Source organism: Sapajus apella, unplaced genomic scaffold, assembly GCF_009761245.1.
Source record: "Sapajus apella isolate SASKATOON/1434 unplaced genomic scaffold, GSC_monkey_1.0 scaffold48, whole genome shotgun sequence".
NCBI lineage: Eukaryota > Metazoa > Chordata > Mammalia > Primates > Cebidae > Sapajus > Sapajus apella.
In genome coordinates this window covers 16,449,248-16,466,806 of record NW_022436988.1, presented here as the reverse complement: position 1 = coordinate 16,466,806, position 17,559 = coordinate 16,449,248, and the positions used below count along the sequence as shown (strand labels likewise).

Below are 17,559 nucleotides of genomic sequence, written 5' to 3'. Positions count from 1 at the left end.
CCCCGGGGACGGGGGCCGTTTCCCATTCCTTTCCCCCAACTTCAATGTCTGTTTCTGAAACTGTTGTTTCAAAATGAAGAAGCAAAAGGCAGAAAGCTAAATGGGTGACAGGGAAAGGAGATGCTGGGATTAAATATATGCATCTTCCTAGTAAGCCCACAGCCTGGATATACTCAGCACCAAAAACTTGCCACATAATCATGCATGAGTAGCATCACCCTTTCCGTCCCTCAGTTTCCCTCAATGTTGAATCAGGTGAGTTCAGGGCTTCTCAGTCTCGGCATGATTGATATTTGTGGCAGATTATTCTTTCGGGGAATGAAGCAGGAGGGCTGTTTGGTGCATTGTAGGATACTTAGTAGCATCCTCAGCCTCTGCCCAATAGATGTCAGCAGCACCCCCTTTCAAGTTATGAAAACCAAAAATATCTCCATGTATTAGTAAACTCCCCTTGGGATGCAAAATTGCCCCTACTTGAAAACCACTGGGCTAGAAATATCTCCCTTTCAGGGTTGTTATGAAAATTCTCAAAAAATTATTTTCTTCCTTCCTTCCTTTCATTTTTCCTTCCTACTATCCCCCTCCTTCCCTCTTGGGGCCTGATCCTTTTCTATAATGATCAAATGTATGCATTTTTCTGCCGGCATCTTGATCATGGATATAATGATCAAGTTGAATGAGATGACTCCTCAAGTATCTGCCACTTCTGCTGAGCATGATGTTCAATAATTCTGTGATTCTGGTTTGGGTCTAGGCACAAGCTCAAGACTGTTCCTCCAACCTGGGTTGAAGGTAGTATGGACCCATGTTACAGATGGGGCATCTGAAGCAGAGAGAGGTCAGATGTCACGTTGGAGCTGAAGGAGGGGCTCAGGACACACAGGTTGATGCAGTCCCAGGCAAGGCTATCACTGTAAAGTGGGCATGCCCAAAAGAGTTTGGTGGGGGGAGGCCAAGGAGGGAGTTACCGAACAAAAGATAGAGATCAGGGGGCTGTTGCTGACCAGCTCTTCCCCAATCTGTTTTCCTTTTCCCCAGGATTAGACTACATTTCCCACCTTCCCTTGCTCCTAGACATGGCCACATGATTGAGTTCTGGCCAATGGCATGTGGACACAGGGTGAAGTCACAACTTCCTGGTCCATTAAAATCACTCACAAGGGTCTCCAACCACAAGATCATCTATTCTCTCTTCCCTCCAACTGCCCACTGGACATCAATGCCCAGGGCAAGCTATGAAGCGCATGTTGAAGATGGCAGAGGCTCCATGGGCCTCTGAATCTCTGCGTGACTGGGTGGAGCCTAGGACACACCCCCGCACAGCTGAGTGGACTTTATTGGAGTGAGAAATGAACTTCTATTCTAGGAAGCCTATATATGCTTGGGGTTGCTGGTTATGTAGTTGGCTTATTCTAAGTAACACCAGTGCCAGGGTAAAATGGGGCCACTGGGCTGGAGGAGTGGGGGCTTTCAGCAGCATTTTTTTTTTTTTTTTTGAGACAAGATCTCACTCTGTTGCTTGGGCTGGAGGGCAGTGGCGGATCTCAGCTCACTGCAACCTCTGCCTCCCGGGTTCAAGTGATTCTTCTGCCTCAGCCTCCTGAGTAGCTGGGACTACAAGCGTGAGCTACCACACCCGGCTAATTTTTGGATTTTTAGTAGAGACAGGGTTTCACCATGTTGGCCAGGCTGATCTCAAACTCCTGACCTCAAGTGATCCACCCACCTTGGCCTCCCAAAGTGCTGGGATTACAGGCATGAACTGCAGTGCCCAGCTCTCAGCAGCATTTTTTTTTTAATTTATTTTTTATTTCAATAGGTTTTGGGGAACAGGTAGTGTTTGGTGACATGAATAAGTTCTTTGGTGGTTTCTGAGATTTGCTGCACCCATCATTTAATCAGCAGCATTTTGATTAGGGAACTAGACTATTTCTGTGTCAGCTCTTGTGGCTCTCGCTCTGTGTGTTATGGAGGCAGGGTTTTATTTGAACTAAACGTGTGACCACGTGACCATGGGAGGCGGCACCAAGTCACTCAGCGCAGACTGGCCTGGGAGTCCACCCGGGATGGCTGAGAAGCTTGTGCTGAGCCAGTTACCTAGGGGCTAAGAATAAATAGGAGACGCAGAAGTTCTGGCTCAGGGTGGAGACTCTGGGCAGCATGGAATGACTGCTCGGAGCTTGGCAGCGGGTCAGCTAGTGAGGCTGGGCAAAGGCCTGAGCTCCCCTGGCTCCAGGGCTTGGTGGCTCAGCACATCAGTTTTCCCAGGTGCCTGTCTCAGATAAGAGGAAAGAAGGTTAAGGCCAGTTTGGTGGCCCACGTCTGTAATCCCAGCACTTTGGAAGGCAGAGGTGGGTGGATCATGAGGTCAAGGGTTCGAGATCAGCCTGGCCAACATGGAGAAACCCCATCTTTTCTAAAAATACAAAATTAGCTAGGCATGGTGGTGTGCGCCTATAATCCCAGCTACTTATGAGGCTGAGGCAGGAGAATCACTTGAACCTGGGAGGTGGAGTTTGCGGTGAGCTGAGATCACGCTATTGCCCTCCAGACTGAGCAACAAGAGTGAGACTTCGTCTCAAAAAAAAAAAAAGAAAGTTAAAAGCTGGGGCAGAAGACCGAACACGGTGACCCACGCCTGTAATCCCAGCACTTTGGGAGGCCAAGGCGGGGGATCACCTGAGGTCAGGAGTTCGAGACCAGCCTGATCAACATGTAGAAAACCCGTCTCTACTACAAATACAAAATTAGCCAGGCATGGTGGCACATGCTTGTAATCCCAGCTACTCGGGAGGCTGAGGCAGGAGAATTGCTTGGACCCAGGAGGCGGAGATTGCTGTGAGCCAAGACTGCGCCATTGCACTCCAGCCTGGGCAACAAGAGTGAAACTCTGTCTTAAACAAACAAAAGAAAAGAAGCTGGGGCAGAAAGTTCAGAAAAGCCAAGAGAGGTTTCTGCAGGGATATAGGGACGCTGGGCCCTCAGCCTTTCCGCTCCATGCTTTTCACTGGGACTCGGGCAGGAAAGCTTTTCATGAGACCAAAGTTCTCTTGAAGGAGGCGCAAGAGTTTGGTGTCTCTTGGTTCCAGGAGGAGCAGGGAAGCCTGTGGCTCTTAGCAAGAAAACTCAAGGTCAAAGTCCAAAGGAAAAGGTCAAGTGTAATTGGATGTGAAGGTCTTCTGGGCTGCAGCTTGGGCAGAACCAGGAGAGAGCGCTGCTTATCCCTCCTTGTGCCTCCAAGGAGCAGAACCTCGAGGTCCAGTCTGTGCTCACCTGCGAGGGTGAAACTGGCTGTCTGCGGTGGTCATCGGCTGGCGCCTGTGCAGTTTGTTGGCCATAGCCCGGGCTGGAGGGGTCCCCCTGGTCCCTCTCAGTTCCTTACCTTACTCCTCCCTGTGGCCTGCGGCAGAGGCGGTTGGATGCCCTGCCTGGGACTGTCCAGTGACAGCGGAGGAAGCCCGTTTGGCCTCTGGCCTGAGCTGCATCCTCCCTTCCAGCTTTGCCATCCATGAAGCTCACATTTTAGTTCTAGGGACACTCTACTTCTTCATCATTTCAGTATCCGGGGGTGGGGAGAGGAGGCTGGCTAGTGGTAACTTGGGGGGGGCAACTTTTGGGCCTTGGTGGCTGTGGCTCTGTCCGGCCAGCGTCCCAACTGCAGGACAGGCCTGGCTCTCTTGGCTGCCCAGGGGCCCACGCCCCACCCAGGAGGGCCCATGTATCTTCTGGCTCGTAGGTGAAAGCCCTGAGGGCACCACCCGGAAGTCTAAAACCAGCCATTGGTACTGGGGAGGTGGCCAGTGACCCAGATTGAAGCCAGAAAAACCGGCCTTGGCCAGAGTCTGGCCTCCTGCCCCCCCCGGCCTCCTTCTTTTCTTGTGGGGGTCCACAGTGTACCCCAGACCCGGGGACATCTATTACCCCAAATGCCCACAAAGACTTTTGGGGGGGGTTCTTCCCCCACCTCCCCACATCAAGAAGAGAACATTTTAAAAATGTTTTTATTTAATTAAAAAAAAGACAGAACTAACAACCCAAAACCAGTAGTAGGGAGTCACAGGTGCTTAACTGGCGAAACACACGGGGTGGGGGCAAGGGGTCGGGTCGGGAGGAGGGCGAGAAGGCGGACACAGGCCACCACATCCCCCCGGGTGGGCGTCAGGTCTGAGATGCAGCGGGAGGGCCAGGAAGGGGCGGCCCAGGGCCCAGGGTCCCCGGAGACCCAGCCGGCCTCGGGGAGAAGGCTGAGAAGGCCCGGGTGTCTGAGGTGTTTTGCTCCCGGCTCGTCCCCTTCTTCCTACTCTGTCTTGGTCCCTAGAGTGGGTGTTGCATGCTCTGCCTGGGACTGGGCAAGAGGTAGGATTCATTGGAACACAGCTTTCTCCATGGAATGATAAGAAACTTCTGGGGCGGTGGGAAGGGCGGTGGCAGATGGAGGGGAAACAGAACAGCGTGGCTGCCTTGCTTTTGGAAATCACAGAAGAACAGTCTCGGGTCCTTGCTGGACGGCAGGTCTGTGGAGTGCATTCCCCACCTTCAGTGTGGTGGGACGGTGTCATGGCAGTGGAGGTGGTGGGGTGTGGGGACGGGGCTAGCCTAGAGCAGGTGCAGACCTCGAGCTCTGTTGCTTTTAGCGTCCACTGCTGTGTGCATTTGGACATGCCACCAGATGATGCCAACCCCGACGGGAGTGAGGGCTCCAAAGCATGGCACGCGGGGCCCCTGACCAGCCCCATTTCAGCTCCCTGGCACACAGCGCAGTCTGCTGGGGCCACTACGGGTGGATGCATCCTTTCCTGGGGGCAAAGGAGGATGAGACAGACGATGACATCTGGGTCTGAACCCCAGGGGGCTGAGTCCACCCACGGGCTCCGTGAGCAGGTAGCTGAGGTAAGGATGTGCTCGTGACTTCCCAGCACGACAGCTACCAGGACTACAGGCGATTGTCCAGGGTGGATCAAGGAGTCTCAAAAAGTAAGAAATGATTTCTCTTTAGAAAGCACATGTTTTATATAAAAGAGGGATAAGTTCCATGTTCTGGAGAGTTCTTCCAAGCCTGCACACGCGTCCACACTTTTTGCTTGCTTCAGGAGGGGGAAGAAAAAAATGGGTGGAAAAACTGGAAAACACAGAACCCACATCCTCAGCTCTGAACAAAGTGCTGAGACCTCCCCTCTGGAGGGAAGAAGAGGAACCCAGCCCGGCCCATTTGTCCAAACTTCCTCCACTCCGTCCTGTTAGGTGGTGGCGGAATAAATTACAATAACAGGAGTTGTGGGCGAGTTGCTGCTACTTTTTAAGATGAAGAAATGAATGTAAGTTGCTCTCCTGGCATTGATGTGCAGGAAGTCAGGATTCGTAACCATGTAGGAAATGGATTTTTGTTCTTTAGGTTTTTTTTTTTGGTCACTCTTCACCCTCAGGTCTCCCTTTCTTGCACGGAAGTTCAGGCTCCTGTTGTCAAATGCCAGTCAGAGTCGTGGGTGTCTGTCCACCTTTCCCCCGGGACCCACGATGCTCAGGGGACAGAGCTGCTCTTTGGGGCTGTGACAAGGGGTACAGCAAGAGGCCACATGGCCACCTTTCTTTTCCGGGACCGATGGAACCCTCCAGACTCTGAAGTCCAGTCAGTGGGTCTGTCCTGCCCATTCTGAGGCGGAAACTTCCAGAAGCAGAGAGGAGAGCCAGCAACAGCCCCGGCCTTTACCTGGGCCTCCTCCACAGGCCAGGGGAAGCTGGCCCCAGGACAGCGCAAAGGCTGAAGCACCAGTTGGCTGCAGAGCTGTCTTCAGGATCACAGGCCACCGCCAGGGTCACGCAGAGAGGGAGAGATGGAGAGGAAGGGAGCAAGCTTCGGTGGTCTCGTTTCTGGCTCAACGACACAGGAATCTCAGGTTCAGAAGCAGCTGACCAGAGCCCAGAGACCCCTTGGCATCCGGCAGAGCCTTCTGGTGACCCAGTGCCCAGGCACGGAGGGAAGGCCCTGAAATCCTGTTTTTCTGGCAAGATTCATTTCCAAGAGGAGATAATGGCTCAATTTTGTCTTCCCGAGTTGGTCAAGGCTGTGCAGCCTCAGGAAAGCTCTGGGGCTTCCTGGGAGATTTCAGAGACCCTGGGGCATCAAAACACCCTTTTTGGGGGAGGGGTACAAAGTCAGCCTTCAGCTTCTCCTGCAGCCCCGAGTCCGGTCTCCCAGCACAACCTCTGTGCAAAGCCAGCCCAGGCCACCTCTGGAGACCAGGGAGGCTGCGTTTGGCTTTAGTTCATTGTTCGTTGTCTTGAGGATCACATGCCATCCTGTGGGACAAAAAGAGCCGTTCTGGGGAGAGGCCGGAGCTAAGAGAAGGGGCAGGTGGTTCACACGGGGGTCGTCCGTCGGTTCAGCATGCTGACGTGGAAACCTTCCTTCAGGTCCTGCTGGAAGAAGTCGTGAACCTGCAGGAAGCTGGCCTCCTGGTCGGGGCTGTAGCTGGCCGCGGTGGTCACCTTGAGGGGCTCCCTGGACAGTGTGTACATGGACAGCTCCCCCATGGGGATGGCCCCTGCGATCTTCAGGCCCATAGGTGACACGTCCCTGGACGGCGAGGCCTCGGTGGACCTGGAGCTGGACCTCGAGCGCCGTCGCCGGTACCTGTAGCTCGGCATCCTGGCATAAGGAGAAGAGGAAGACGCCTTAAGGAACTCCCGTTTGGTCTTAAACCTCAACTCTTTATTTTTCTCAATGTAAATGTTTACAGCCAGGACGCCCACGGTCTCGGCCACAATGAAAGACAGAGCTCCAAAGTAAAACGACCAGCCGTAGTTGTAATGGTTCTTTTTGTCTTCGTCCCGCTTGTCACTCGGGTCCCCTGTGTTGCTGGAGATGTAGACGATGATGCCTATGATGTTACTGAGGCCTGAAAGGGAAGAGGGGAGTGGGGGTGGGGCCAGGGAGGGAGAGAGGCAGAGGTTAGGCCCACGGCCGAACGGGTAGGGCAGGGAACAGTGGCCACTCCCCTCTCTGATGAGTATTTGTTTATCCTGGTTGCTGATTTTTCTTTTCAGTAATTACTTTTGATTGGGTAATAGAGTACAAAGTTCAAATGAGGTATACAATAAACTCAGCCCCCAGTTCCCCTCTTGAAGGCAGCTACTGTTATCTTCTTTCGTATGTCCTTCCAGAAAAAAATCTCTAACACACACACACACGCACACAACACACACACACACATACACATACACTATTTTTTTTTGCACAATGGCTGCTTGTTTTTTCACTTAACAGTATGTCTGAGAGACGGCTCCGAATCAGGCCACGGAGAGCTGGTCCTAACTACATGCAGCACCCCCATACAGACGTCTCATGACCCACCTAACCAGGCAAGATCAAAGTCACCCTTTTGAAGGGCACAATCCAGTGGCATTTGGTGCTTTCACAACGTCGTGCAAGCATCCAAAGTGTTTCTGTTCCCCCAACAGGAAGCCCTGTTCAGGAGCTGTTCCTCATTCTCACCAAAGTCAGCTGTGGTCCGTCAGCTAGTCAGTGGCAGAGTGAGGTCACAGTGCTGGAGCCTTGCAGGTGGCTCTGTGGATGCTGTGAATCACGAACATCCCTCTTGGCCCAGCCACACCTTCCTTTTGGGGTGACAGAAATGTTTTGGATGTTTGTACAACGTTGTGAAAGCACCAAGTGCCGCTGGATTGTGCCCTTCAAGAGAGTTACTTTTATCTTGCATGAATTTCACTTCAATTTCACTTTCTGAACACCAGGACTTTAAAAGTCACTTGAGTGTGTGGCGAAGTTACGTCGGCATTCCCCCAAGGAGGCACACTCCCTGGCAGTGGGGACCATGCGAAACAGGCACTCCCGTGTCCCCAGCCCCCAGCCCAGCACCAGCTGTGGGCTGGCGGCTCACCTGCGGCCACAAAGAGGATGCCGGCGCTGAGGACGATGTTGTTCTTGCGGCTGTAGATCCTGCCGGCGCCGATGCACAGGCCCCCCAGCAGAAGCAGTATGGTGCTGAGGATGGGGAAGACACTGGAGGCTCGTACGATGCCTGGCCAGGGAGGTAGGGCACAAAGCAGAGGACAGTGAGATCGGCTGCCCTTCCGGGCATGGCTGCATATGTCTCCCAGGAAGCTTGCAGCTCCAGGCCCTTCCCTGGGATTTGAGATTCCCATCGGGGCCTGGAGACTCGAGGTGGGCCAGGGCCTGGGGCCGGCTCGGGGCTGTTGGATCAGACGCAAGTAGGGGCTCCAGGCCTGCACTTCACCATGGAGCCACGTCTGTCTACCTCTTGCTTAGTTTCTCCCTGGAAGTGGGCACCAGGGAGGCCACAGTAACAGCTGTGAAAGCACCAAACCGCATCACATTTCTGTGACACTGCGAAACCAGCTAAGCCCTTGCATGAACGCGGTCTCTGTGAAGCCTCTGGAAGGCTGGGGAGCAGTGTCCACAAAGGGGGGCACTGGTCAGTGGTTGAGGGCACAGGCATTGGCATTAAGTGGGTCTGGGCACGGGCCCTGCTGTGACATGCTGGCTGTGCACCTTGGCCAATCACTTTCACTCTCCAAAATTCAGCTTCCCGTCTGTGGCATGAGGTTCCTCATAGCACCAATGTCCTATGTAAGGTGCATAGCACTGGGCCTGGCCATTCTATACCTTCATCATCATCATCATCATCCCCAAGGTGACAGACAAGGGCGTGGGACCTCACGACTGGCCTGAAATCGCAGGGGTGGTGTGGCTGGGCCGAGAGGGATGCTCGTGACCCACAGTGTCCACAGAGCCACCTCTGTAGCCCTGACCCCAGGGCTTTGCCACTGACTAACCTCGCTCTGCCACCGACCAGCTGACTGGGGACGGCTGACTTTGTGACCAACTCAGTCCCCTTTTTAACTTGGGGATAGTTACACCTAACTGTAGGGAGTTGAATTGTGGCCTCCCTCGAATACATCTACATCCTAACCTTTAGGACCTGTGAATTGATCTTATTTAGAAAAAGGGTCTTGGCTGGGTGCAGTGGTTCACACCTGTAATCCCAGCACTTTGGGAGGCTGAGGCAGGCAGATCACCTGAGATCCAGACCAGCCTGGGCAGTATGGTGAAACTCTGTCTCTACTAAAAATACAAAAGAAATTAGCCAGGCGTGGTGGCGCTCCCCTGTAATCCCAGCTACTCGGGAGGCTGAGGCAGGAAAATCGCTTGAACCTGGGAGGCAGAGGTTGTAGTGAGCCAAATCATGCCATTGCACTCCAGCCTGGGTGACAAGAGCAAGATTTTGTCTCAAAAAAAAAAAAAAAAGAAAGAAAGAAAAAGAAAAAGGGTCTTGCAGATGTGACTCAGTTAAGAACCTCAAGCTGAGATCATCTGGGATGAATCTGGTGGCCCTAGATCCAATAATGAGCGTCCTCATAAGAACCTGATAGGAAGAGAAGACACAGGGGAGAAGGGCTGTGAAGACAGAGGCAGAGACCATGCTGCCATGAGCCAAGGAAAGCTGGAAGAGGAAGGATCCTCCCCTAGAGTCTTCAGAGAAAGCAGGGTCCCCAACACCTTGACTCTGGGCTTCTGGCTTCCACACCATGATTGTGAATTTCTGTTGCAAGTCACACAGTTCGTGATCATTTGTTACAGCGGCCCTGGGAAGTGAACATGCCCCACTGGAGGGTCACCGTGAGGAAATGTCAAGCACCCAGTAGGGGCTTAGGGTGCCCCTCTTCCAGTGTCTGGGGTGGGAGGATGGTCAGAGGGAGGGAAGGGAGACTTGGGAAAGGGAAGCGCAGAGCTCGGCCTTTCCCAAGCACCTGCTGTCTTCCAGCCCTTCCACTGGGCTGCGTAGACCCTTGGTGGCCCCCGCAGGGGACAGTGAGTCGGGCCGCACTGGCAGGCGTCGCCCTCCCCAGCCAGCTGAGCTGGTGTCAGGGCTGTCAGCCTCTGAAGGCAGGGTTTGTCTCCTTTTTTGTGAACGCATCAGTGTGTGCTCCTGCTTCACAGAGCGGGGATTGTCTGGGGCATTAAAGGCAGTTCTTCTCTCTGGCGCCTCCTCCTCTCCGATTCCTTCTGGCAGGAGTGGGCTCTGGGATGAAGTTTCCTGTGTGTTTCTGAAATGTGCCTCTGAGCTGTGCTGGCCAGAAAAGTTGGGGTCGGTCATCCCCTTCCCCTCAGCCCCCGCAATGCCCTCCCTCGCTCTGTAGACAGGTCAGAGGAGTCCGAGAGAAGGAAGTCCATCCAGCATTTTGGGAGGCTGAGGTGAATGGTTCACCTGAGGTCAGGAGTTCGAGACCAGCCCGGTCAACATGGTGAAACCCCATCTCTCTTAAAAATAGAAAAATTAGCTGGGTATAGCGGCGGGCGCCTGTAGTCCCAACTACTTGGGAGGCTGAGGCATGAGAATCTCTTGAACCTGGGAGGCAGAGGTTGCAATGAACCAAGACTGGGCCATTGCACTCCAGCCTGGGCAACAGAGCAAGACTCCATCTTCAAAAAAAAACACAAAAAACCCAGTCCAGTTGCTCTGAGATCACTGGATGCCCAGGCTTGGCTCAGAGCTATCCATCCTGCTCAGGTAAGACACACAAGCACCAATCCCTTGCCACGTGGACTCATTCCTGAGCTGTGGATGTGCAGATGCCAGCTGGGATTGCCACAGACAGCGGTGCAGGCCGGGCACAACACAGGTGGCTAAGGGGTGGAGGGATGAGCGAGGCTGAAGTCCAGCCCATGCCCTGCTGGTCGTATCAAGCCCTGCCAGAGGGTCTGCATCTGCCAGGAGACAAGACACTTCCTTCTAACCCACCCCCCGGCACACTGTGGACTCCCAGCAGCCCCGACACCAGCGTCCTGCAGCCTGGCACAGAAGTTATCCACCTAACTGGGAATGCAGACCTGAAGAAGGACACCAGGCCCAGGGCAAGATGGGCAGAAACCCCTAGGACCTGTGGAAGAGAAGGCAGGCAGGCTGTCGGGCTGTGAATCTGCAAATTGGCAGGGACACTGTAAGAGCTCAGAGGACTCCAGGGGCTTCTGTAACAAACAACACAAGCCCGGCTTCTCTGGAAGGCTCCAGAATGCTCAGCTGGGGCTGAGTTCCTTCCTGAATTGTCAAAGGCTGGGTGCGAGCAGCATAGCCTTGGGACTATGCACCCACCTGAAATAGGCCTCCTACAGGCAGCCCCACTATGGAAGCTTCTGTTGCCTTCTCCAAAACACCCATTCTCCACCGGAGGGCAGAGCCCTGTTTTCCTTGCTGTTGTCTCCATGAGTCTAATACAGTGATTGGCACGTAGTAGGCCCACAGTAACATTTTTTTTTTTTTAAGAGATGCGGTCTTGCTCTGTCGTGCAGTTTGGAGTGTGGTGGCACGATTGTGGCTCACTGCAGCCTCAACTTCCTTGGCTCGTCATCCTCCCACCTCAGCCTCCTGAGTAGCTAGGACTGGAGGCACGTGCTATCATGTCTGGCTCATTTATCTTTATTTATATTTTTTGTAGAGACAAGGTCTCACTATGTTGACCAGGCTGGAACTCCTGGCCTCAAGTGATCTTCCTGCCTTGGCTTCCTAAAGTGCTGGGATTACAGGAGCGAACCACTATGCCTGGCCGCAATAACTTGTTAAATGAATGAATAAACAAACTCTCATGAACCCTCATCAGCCTCCAGGGACCTCCCTCCTGTGCTTCTACATATTTTGGGGAGCCAAAGTCTGGACAGAGACCAGAAAACGAAATATTAGAACTCAGGGTGGCCCTGGAAACACATGCCAGGTGCCTGTGGCGACCATGACCTTGGCCTGTCTCTGCAAGTGGCTCAGCCCCTCTGGCTCCAAGCTCGCAGGCACCTGCGCTCTGGAGATAAAAGATGATCAAAGACACAGGCAGAGCTTGGTTTTAGGGCCAGATATCCCTGTTTCTGCAGCCACTGAGTAGAAAAACACCTCCCTGTTGGGAAGTCAGTTCAAGCCCCACCCCGCCCCGGCTTCTGCCAGCAGCTGAGACCACAGGCCCGAAAGCCATCAAGCTGTCTCTTCCACGTGCATCTCTGCGCTTGTTAATGAACCTGGCTGCTTTCCCCACAGCGTACACTTAAGGAGAACATGGCCTTCCCCAATGAGCTCTAATTGCGGTCGTGCTGTCACCTTCATTTTATCTGGGAAAATCAGCAGCCCTCCCCGCCTCAAGCCCTCCCCAGAGGACCCGCAACGACTCACTCGTGTTTTTTTTTTTTTTTTCCTCTCCCAGACCCTCACTCCACCCTTACCCACCCTGCCCTGAGCCCCAGGAAGCTGACTGTGCGGCCTGAATCCTTGGGCTCCTGCCTCTGGCCTTTGGACAAGGGTGTCGGTGAGGGAGTTCTGCTGGGCTGCGGGTGACGGGGCGGCATTCATTCCTTCCTGACGGCCACAGCTCCTGCCAGGCAGGAGAAATCCCCCACGCCTGCCCCCTCACCTGACCAGCCTGAGGAGCGTAAGGGCTCCAGGCTGTTTCTGGCCCGGGGAGCTCACCAGCCCTGGTGGATTTCCCTTCACTTCACCCACACATTTGTAAATGTCCTTCTGTAAACATCCTTCATTCACCCTGTTTGAGTGCAGCATCTGCTTCCTGCTGGGAGATCGAGAAGCCACTTGGGCTGAACTCGGGGCCACTGCATCTTGAGGCCAATCCAGAAAGAGACCCGAGAGCTCAGGGACCATGAGTGGGACAGACAGGTGAGTAAAGAACAGCTAGCACCAGTGCCCAGAGCCTCAGCGGAGCTCCAATGGGAAATGAGAGGGACGGCTGGTTTCTACAACGCCTGCTTCTTTTTTTTTTTTTTTTTTTTTTTCAAGATTTTGTTTTATTTTATTATGGCTAGAAAGACAGTGTTATAGCCAAAATCGGCAATGACACTAAAGAAATCCTCTGTGCTTTTCAATATGCATATATATTTCTTCCAAGAGCTGCCCTGGTGTGATTTCAAGAGTTCATGTTAACTTCTTTTCTGGAAACTTCCTTTTCTTAGTTGTTGTATTCTTGAAGAGCCTGGGCCATGAAGAGCTTGCCTAAGTTTTGGGCAGTGAACTCCTTGATGTTCTGGCAGTAAGTGTTTATCTGGCCTGCAATGAGCAGCGAGTCCATCCTGGCAGGGGGCTGTGGCGGTTTGAAGAGTTTGGACAGGTCCTCCTCAGGGAGCGGGGGTTCTCCTCGGCTCTGGCGCTGCATATTCTCCTGCTGGCGACGCTGCTGATACTGATGTTTCTGCTGCTGCTGTTTACTAGTATTCCTCATGTATGTGTTGTATTTAACTATATCCTGGCTCATTTCATCCACTCTGTCCATCAACAACTGTAGATTCTTCCCCAAATGATTGCTGCTGGCAAGACTGAGCAATTCATGTTTATCTGCTACAGCTGACTTCTTTTCAAGTTCCCACATTAAGACATTAATCAGATGTGAATTTTTAATTACAATCGGCACTTCTTCAAACATGTACTCAAAGGTGATATTTGCTTTTTTCAATGCTTCAGGGGAAAAATCCTTCTCTTTACAAACTTCCATCAGTTTAGGAGTCAGTCTGTATGCCTTTAGTGAGAGAGACCCTTGGGCAGTTTTTATGGGATCATAAATGAGAACGACAGATTCTTCAATGGCATGCTGGTAACTGAACTGAGAGTCCAGGAGCGCTCGGGTGACAAATGAGCCATAGTATGTGGACTGGTACCAGCCCACATGAAGATGATCAATGTTTACATGACGAAGGCTCCGCATCATTTCCATCTGATATTGGATTGGATTTTCTGACAGCTGTGAAGGATCAGTCTCCTAAAGTAACAGAGATCAACCGCAAACTCAACGCCTGCTTCTTTATAGTCCCAGGATTGGGCCATGGGCACATCTACCCCCAGAATTTTAAGAACCACCAGATTGCCCTGGATTGGGCAGAGAAGGGCAGATTCTGAGTTTGCGTTGATTATCTGTTTTTTTTTTTTTTTTTTTTTTTTTTTGAGATGGAGTCTTGCTCTGTCGTCAGGCTGGAGTGCATGGCACAATCTTGGCTCACTGCAACCTCCACCTCCTGGGTTCAAGCCTCCTGCCCCAGCCTCCCCAGTGGCTGGGACTACAGGTGCCCGCCACCACACCCAGCTGATTTTTGTATTTTTAGTAGAGGTGGGGTTTCGCCATATTGGCCAGACTCGTCTGGAACTCTTGACCTCAAATGATCCACCCACCTCGGTCTCCCAAAGTGCTGGGAGATTACAGGCGTGAGCCACCATGCCTGGCCAGGGTTGATTTTCAGTTGAGCCATCCCAGCTAGGCTGAGCACCAAGGGCCTCTGTAAATGGTTGTGCAGGCATGCACTGTACAACTGGAGGGATATTCATACATAATTTATGGATGTGACATCCCTTGAGTTGCACAGTGTGCAACCTGTACAACTATCTCTGGTGGCCCTGTGGGAATCTCATTTGCTTGGTTCACTGTGGGCCCCCAGTGAGCAGACCAGAGCACAGGCAGGAGGAGGAAGAGGTGAGGGAGGAAGGATGGGAGGCAGAGCTGTAGCCAAATTATTTCACGTTCTGGGCCCGGTCGCAGCAGCCTGACTGCCCTAGGCTCCATGGGAACTGCGTGCTGTTCTATTTCACCAGATGACTCAGAATCAAAATCTTTTCTCTTAGAAAAAAAGATCCATAAGCAGGTGCAGAGTGAATTGTGCTCTCTCTGAGGGCACTGGTATCGATTCTCCATCAGCAAGGCTGGGCCCGAGCCCCAGGGGTGCTGCTGTGAGCTGCTCTTTGTGTGTCTTTGATAACGTAGAGGGGAAAATGCCTCCAAAACAGTGCTATCTTTCCATTTCCAGGCTCCTCCCCTGCTGCCCACAGATGAGATCTGGACTCAGTGTGTGGGCTGGGTTTGCCATTTGGGGTTGAGCTTGTGCTGTGACTTCTGGGCTTCAGTCTGGGGACCCCACACAGCCACTGGACCCAGGAGCTGGTGGGGGCTCCCAGGCAGCCCACGGACAGAGGTGTTGCTGCAAAGACTTCAGGACAACGCATCAGAGGCTGCCCCCAGCACCTTCCTCACCTTCTCCCTTGGAACTCCTAGTGCCCCATGAGGCCGTCTCGGTGTGTGGCTATATCTGAGTTTTCAGGACTGGAATGGAAGAGAGTGTGCAGGCCTCAGTGTGCTGGGGTGCCACACCCCTCAGGGATGCCCAGCCTGGGAAGGGCCTGTATCTTTTTTCTTTTTTGAGACAGAGTCTCTCTTTGTCACCCAGGCTGGAGTGCAGTGGCACAATCTTGGCTCACTGCAACCTCCACCTCCTGGGTTCAAGCAGTTCTCTGCCTCAGCCTCCCAAGCAGCTGGGATTACAGGTGCTTGCCACCTCACCTGGCTATTTTGTATTTTTAATAGAGATGGGGTTTCACCATCTTGGCCAGGCTGGTCTTGAACTCCTGACCTCATGATCCACCCACCTCAGCCTCCCAAAGTGCTGGGATTATAGGTGTGAGCCACCGCGCTCGGTCACAGAGCCTGTATCTTTCATCTCCCTTGCCCCAGCCCCAGCTCCAGCCTTTCAGTAACTCCGAAGCCTGCCACACCCAGTGCCTCTCTGCTCAGGCCTCAGTCTCCCCAGGGCCCAGGCCTCTCAGCCAAATAACCCCCTTGAGATACCCAGCATGTCATGGCAGTGATGAGCAAAACTCCATCCTCCGAACTCTGAAGTCTGAATAAGGAAGAGAGCGGGCAGAGCATCCCGAGAAAATCACCCTGTCCACGCCCCGTGTCTCTCTTTCCTCCAACCGCCTTCCCCCACCGTCTCCCCTCCCCACAGAAGGCAAGCGCAGGCCTCCTGACACTCACGGAGGAGGTACTCCGAACTGTCGTGGTCGTAGTCATTGTCCTCTGGGAAGTGATTGATCCGGAAGCAGTGCCCTTTATAGATCCCTGGAAGGAACGAGAGGAAAGGAACACTGTCAGTGCTGTGTGGGTTCACTCGCCCATTCACCCCAGACACGGCTGCTGAGTATGTGAGCCTCTGTGCAGGCCCTGGGGACAGACAGAGAAGCGAGGCAGGCTCCAGCGTCCCAGTCTGGTGGGGGCACGGGAGAGACACACAGAGAGCGACTACACAGGGAGAGATGTGCCCCAAAAGGGAGCCTAGTTATGGTCCAAGGGTGGAGAGTAACGGGACCCAGCACACATCACCATTGAGACAAGAGGTGCCAGGCGAGCTGCCCTGGGCAAGCAGGAGGTCGGATCCCTCTACCCAAGGGACTCTTAGATACATCTTGAAAAAACCAAAAACAAAGAATTTGCCCACTGGGAATGGGGCACAGGGGGCTTTCCAGCAGAGGAATAAGACATGCGAAGGCAAGGGTGACGTCTGTCTGTCTGTGTCTTTCCCTCTCTTAAACCATAGTCACGGCTGGGCACGGTGGCTCACACCTGTAATCCCACCAGTTTGGGAGGCTGAGGAGGGCGGATCGCTGGAGCCCAAGAGTTTGAGACTAGCCTGGGCAACATGGTAAAACCCCTTTTCCACTGTAAGTACAACAATTAGCTGAATGTGGCGGGGGGGGCACTTGTAATCCCAGCCACTTGGGAGGCTGAGGTGGGAGGATCGCTTGAGCCCGGGAGGTGGAGGTTGCAGTGAACTGAGATCACACCACTGCACTCCAGCCTGGGCAACAGAGCCAGACCCTGTCTCAAACACACTCAGAAAACCACAGTTATGGTGACTCCTTCCTGAGGCACACAGTTTGTGCAGATTCCACACCCCCCACTCAATGTGATTGAAGGAAGAGAAGATGGAGCAAGAGAAACTTCCAGAAGGGCTGAGACCATCTCCTGCTTGATTTCCTCCTCCCTCCTCTGAGAAGTGGCTCTCATGGGGTTGGGGGCTGGACCCCCTGGGTAGCTTAGCAGTGCAGGACAGGCCACTCCTCCCTTCCAGAATCTTCCACCCTGTTCTCCTAGTCCTCTGCCTCCCAGAAATCTGAGAATGCCCACCACAGAACTGGACATTGGTTGCCAGGGGCACAGGGTGTTGCTGCATTGTCCCCTCCGTGCCAGACAGTCCCTTTCCTCAGCTCAGCCTCCCATTCCTGCAGCCCGGGAGCCACAAGCTCATCTTGACACCCGAGTGTCCCATGCTGGGGCTGTTTACAGCTGGGGCCAATTCCTTTTCTGCAGCGGATGCAAGCCCATCCCCCCACCCCTGGCCTTGGTCAGTCAGGAGCACAGTCCTGGCGGTAGGATCCAGATGCACATCCAACTCTCAGCGCTTCCAAGCAGGAGAGGCCCCTGGTCAGCTGGGAGCACGCCGTCCTTCCACTGGGTCACCATGTTGCTGGTTACCAGCTGCCGTCCCCAAGCTCTTTTCTCCATTGGGCCCCTTCAGCTACCTCCAAGGAGCTGGGGTGCACAGTGACAACCCAGCTTCCTGAAGGTCTCTGGGCCCCAGGGGCCAGACATGGGGGTGGGATGGTGGGGAGGCAGAGGGCGGGTCTCAGAGGTGATGCTGGGAGTGTCCTCCGCGTGGGATCCAGCATGAACAACGTAGTTATCAACCTCCCAGTCCTCATCCGGAGAATGGGCAGA

General features: G+C 53.5%; 1 protein-coding gene and 2 pseudogenes across 3 annotated transcripts in view; all 3 read right to left on the bottom strand.

Annotated features, from left to right (window-relative positions):
• Positions 1 to 3,983: 3,983 nt before the first annotated feature.
• Positions 3,984 to 6,006, bottom strand: LOC116525776 (annotated as a pseudogene). The gene has a single exon (XR_004257814.1). The product of XR_004257814.1 is annotated as an uncharacterized LOC116525776 (transcript).
• The window catches only part of CACNG4 (calcium voltage-gated channel auxiliary subunit gamma 4), a 62,383-nt gene continuing 48,807 nt past the window's right edge, over positions 3,984 to 17,559 (bottom strand). The window contains exons 2-4 of the mRNA XM_032241935.1: positions 15,820 to 15,903; positions 7,896 to 8,036; positions 3,984 to 6,896 (exon numbers count right to left, since the gene is read on the bottom strand). Coding sequence (XP_032097826.1) covers positions 6,358 to 6,896; positions 7,896 to 8,036; positions 15,820 to 15,903 — 764 coding nt within the window. The 3' untranslated portion in view covers positions 3,984 to 6,357. The remainder of the gene's footprint in view (positions 6,897 to 7,895; positions 8,037 to 15,819; positions 15,904 to 17,559) is intronic.
• On the bottom strand, positions 12,780 to 13,745 carry LOC116525775 (annotated as a pseudogene). Its single transcript, XR_004257813.1, has one exon. The product of XR_004257813.1 is annotated as a eukaryotic translation initiation factor 3 subunit H pseudogene (transcript).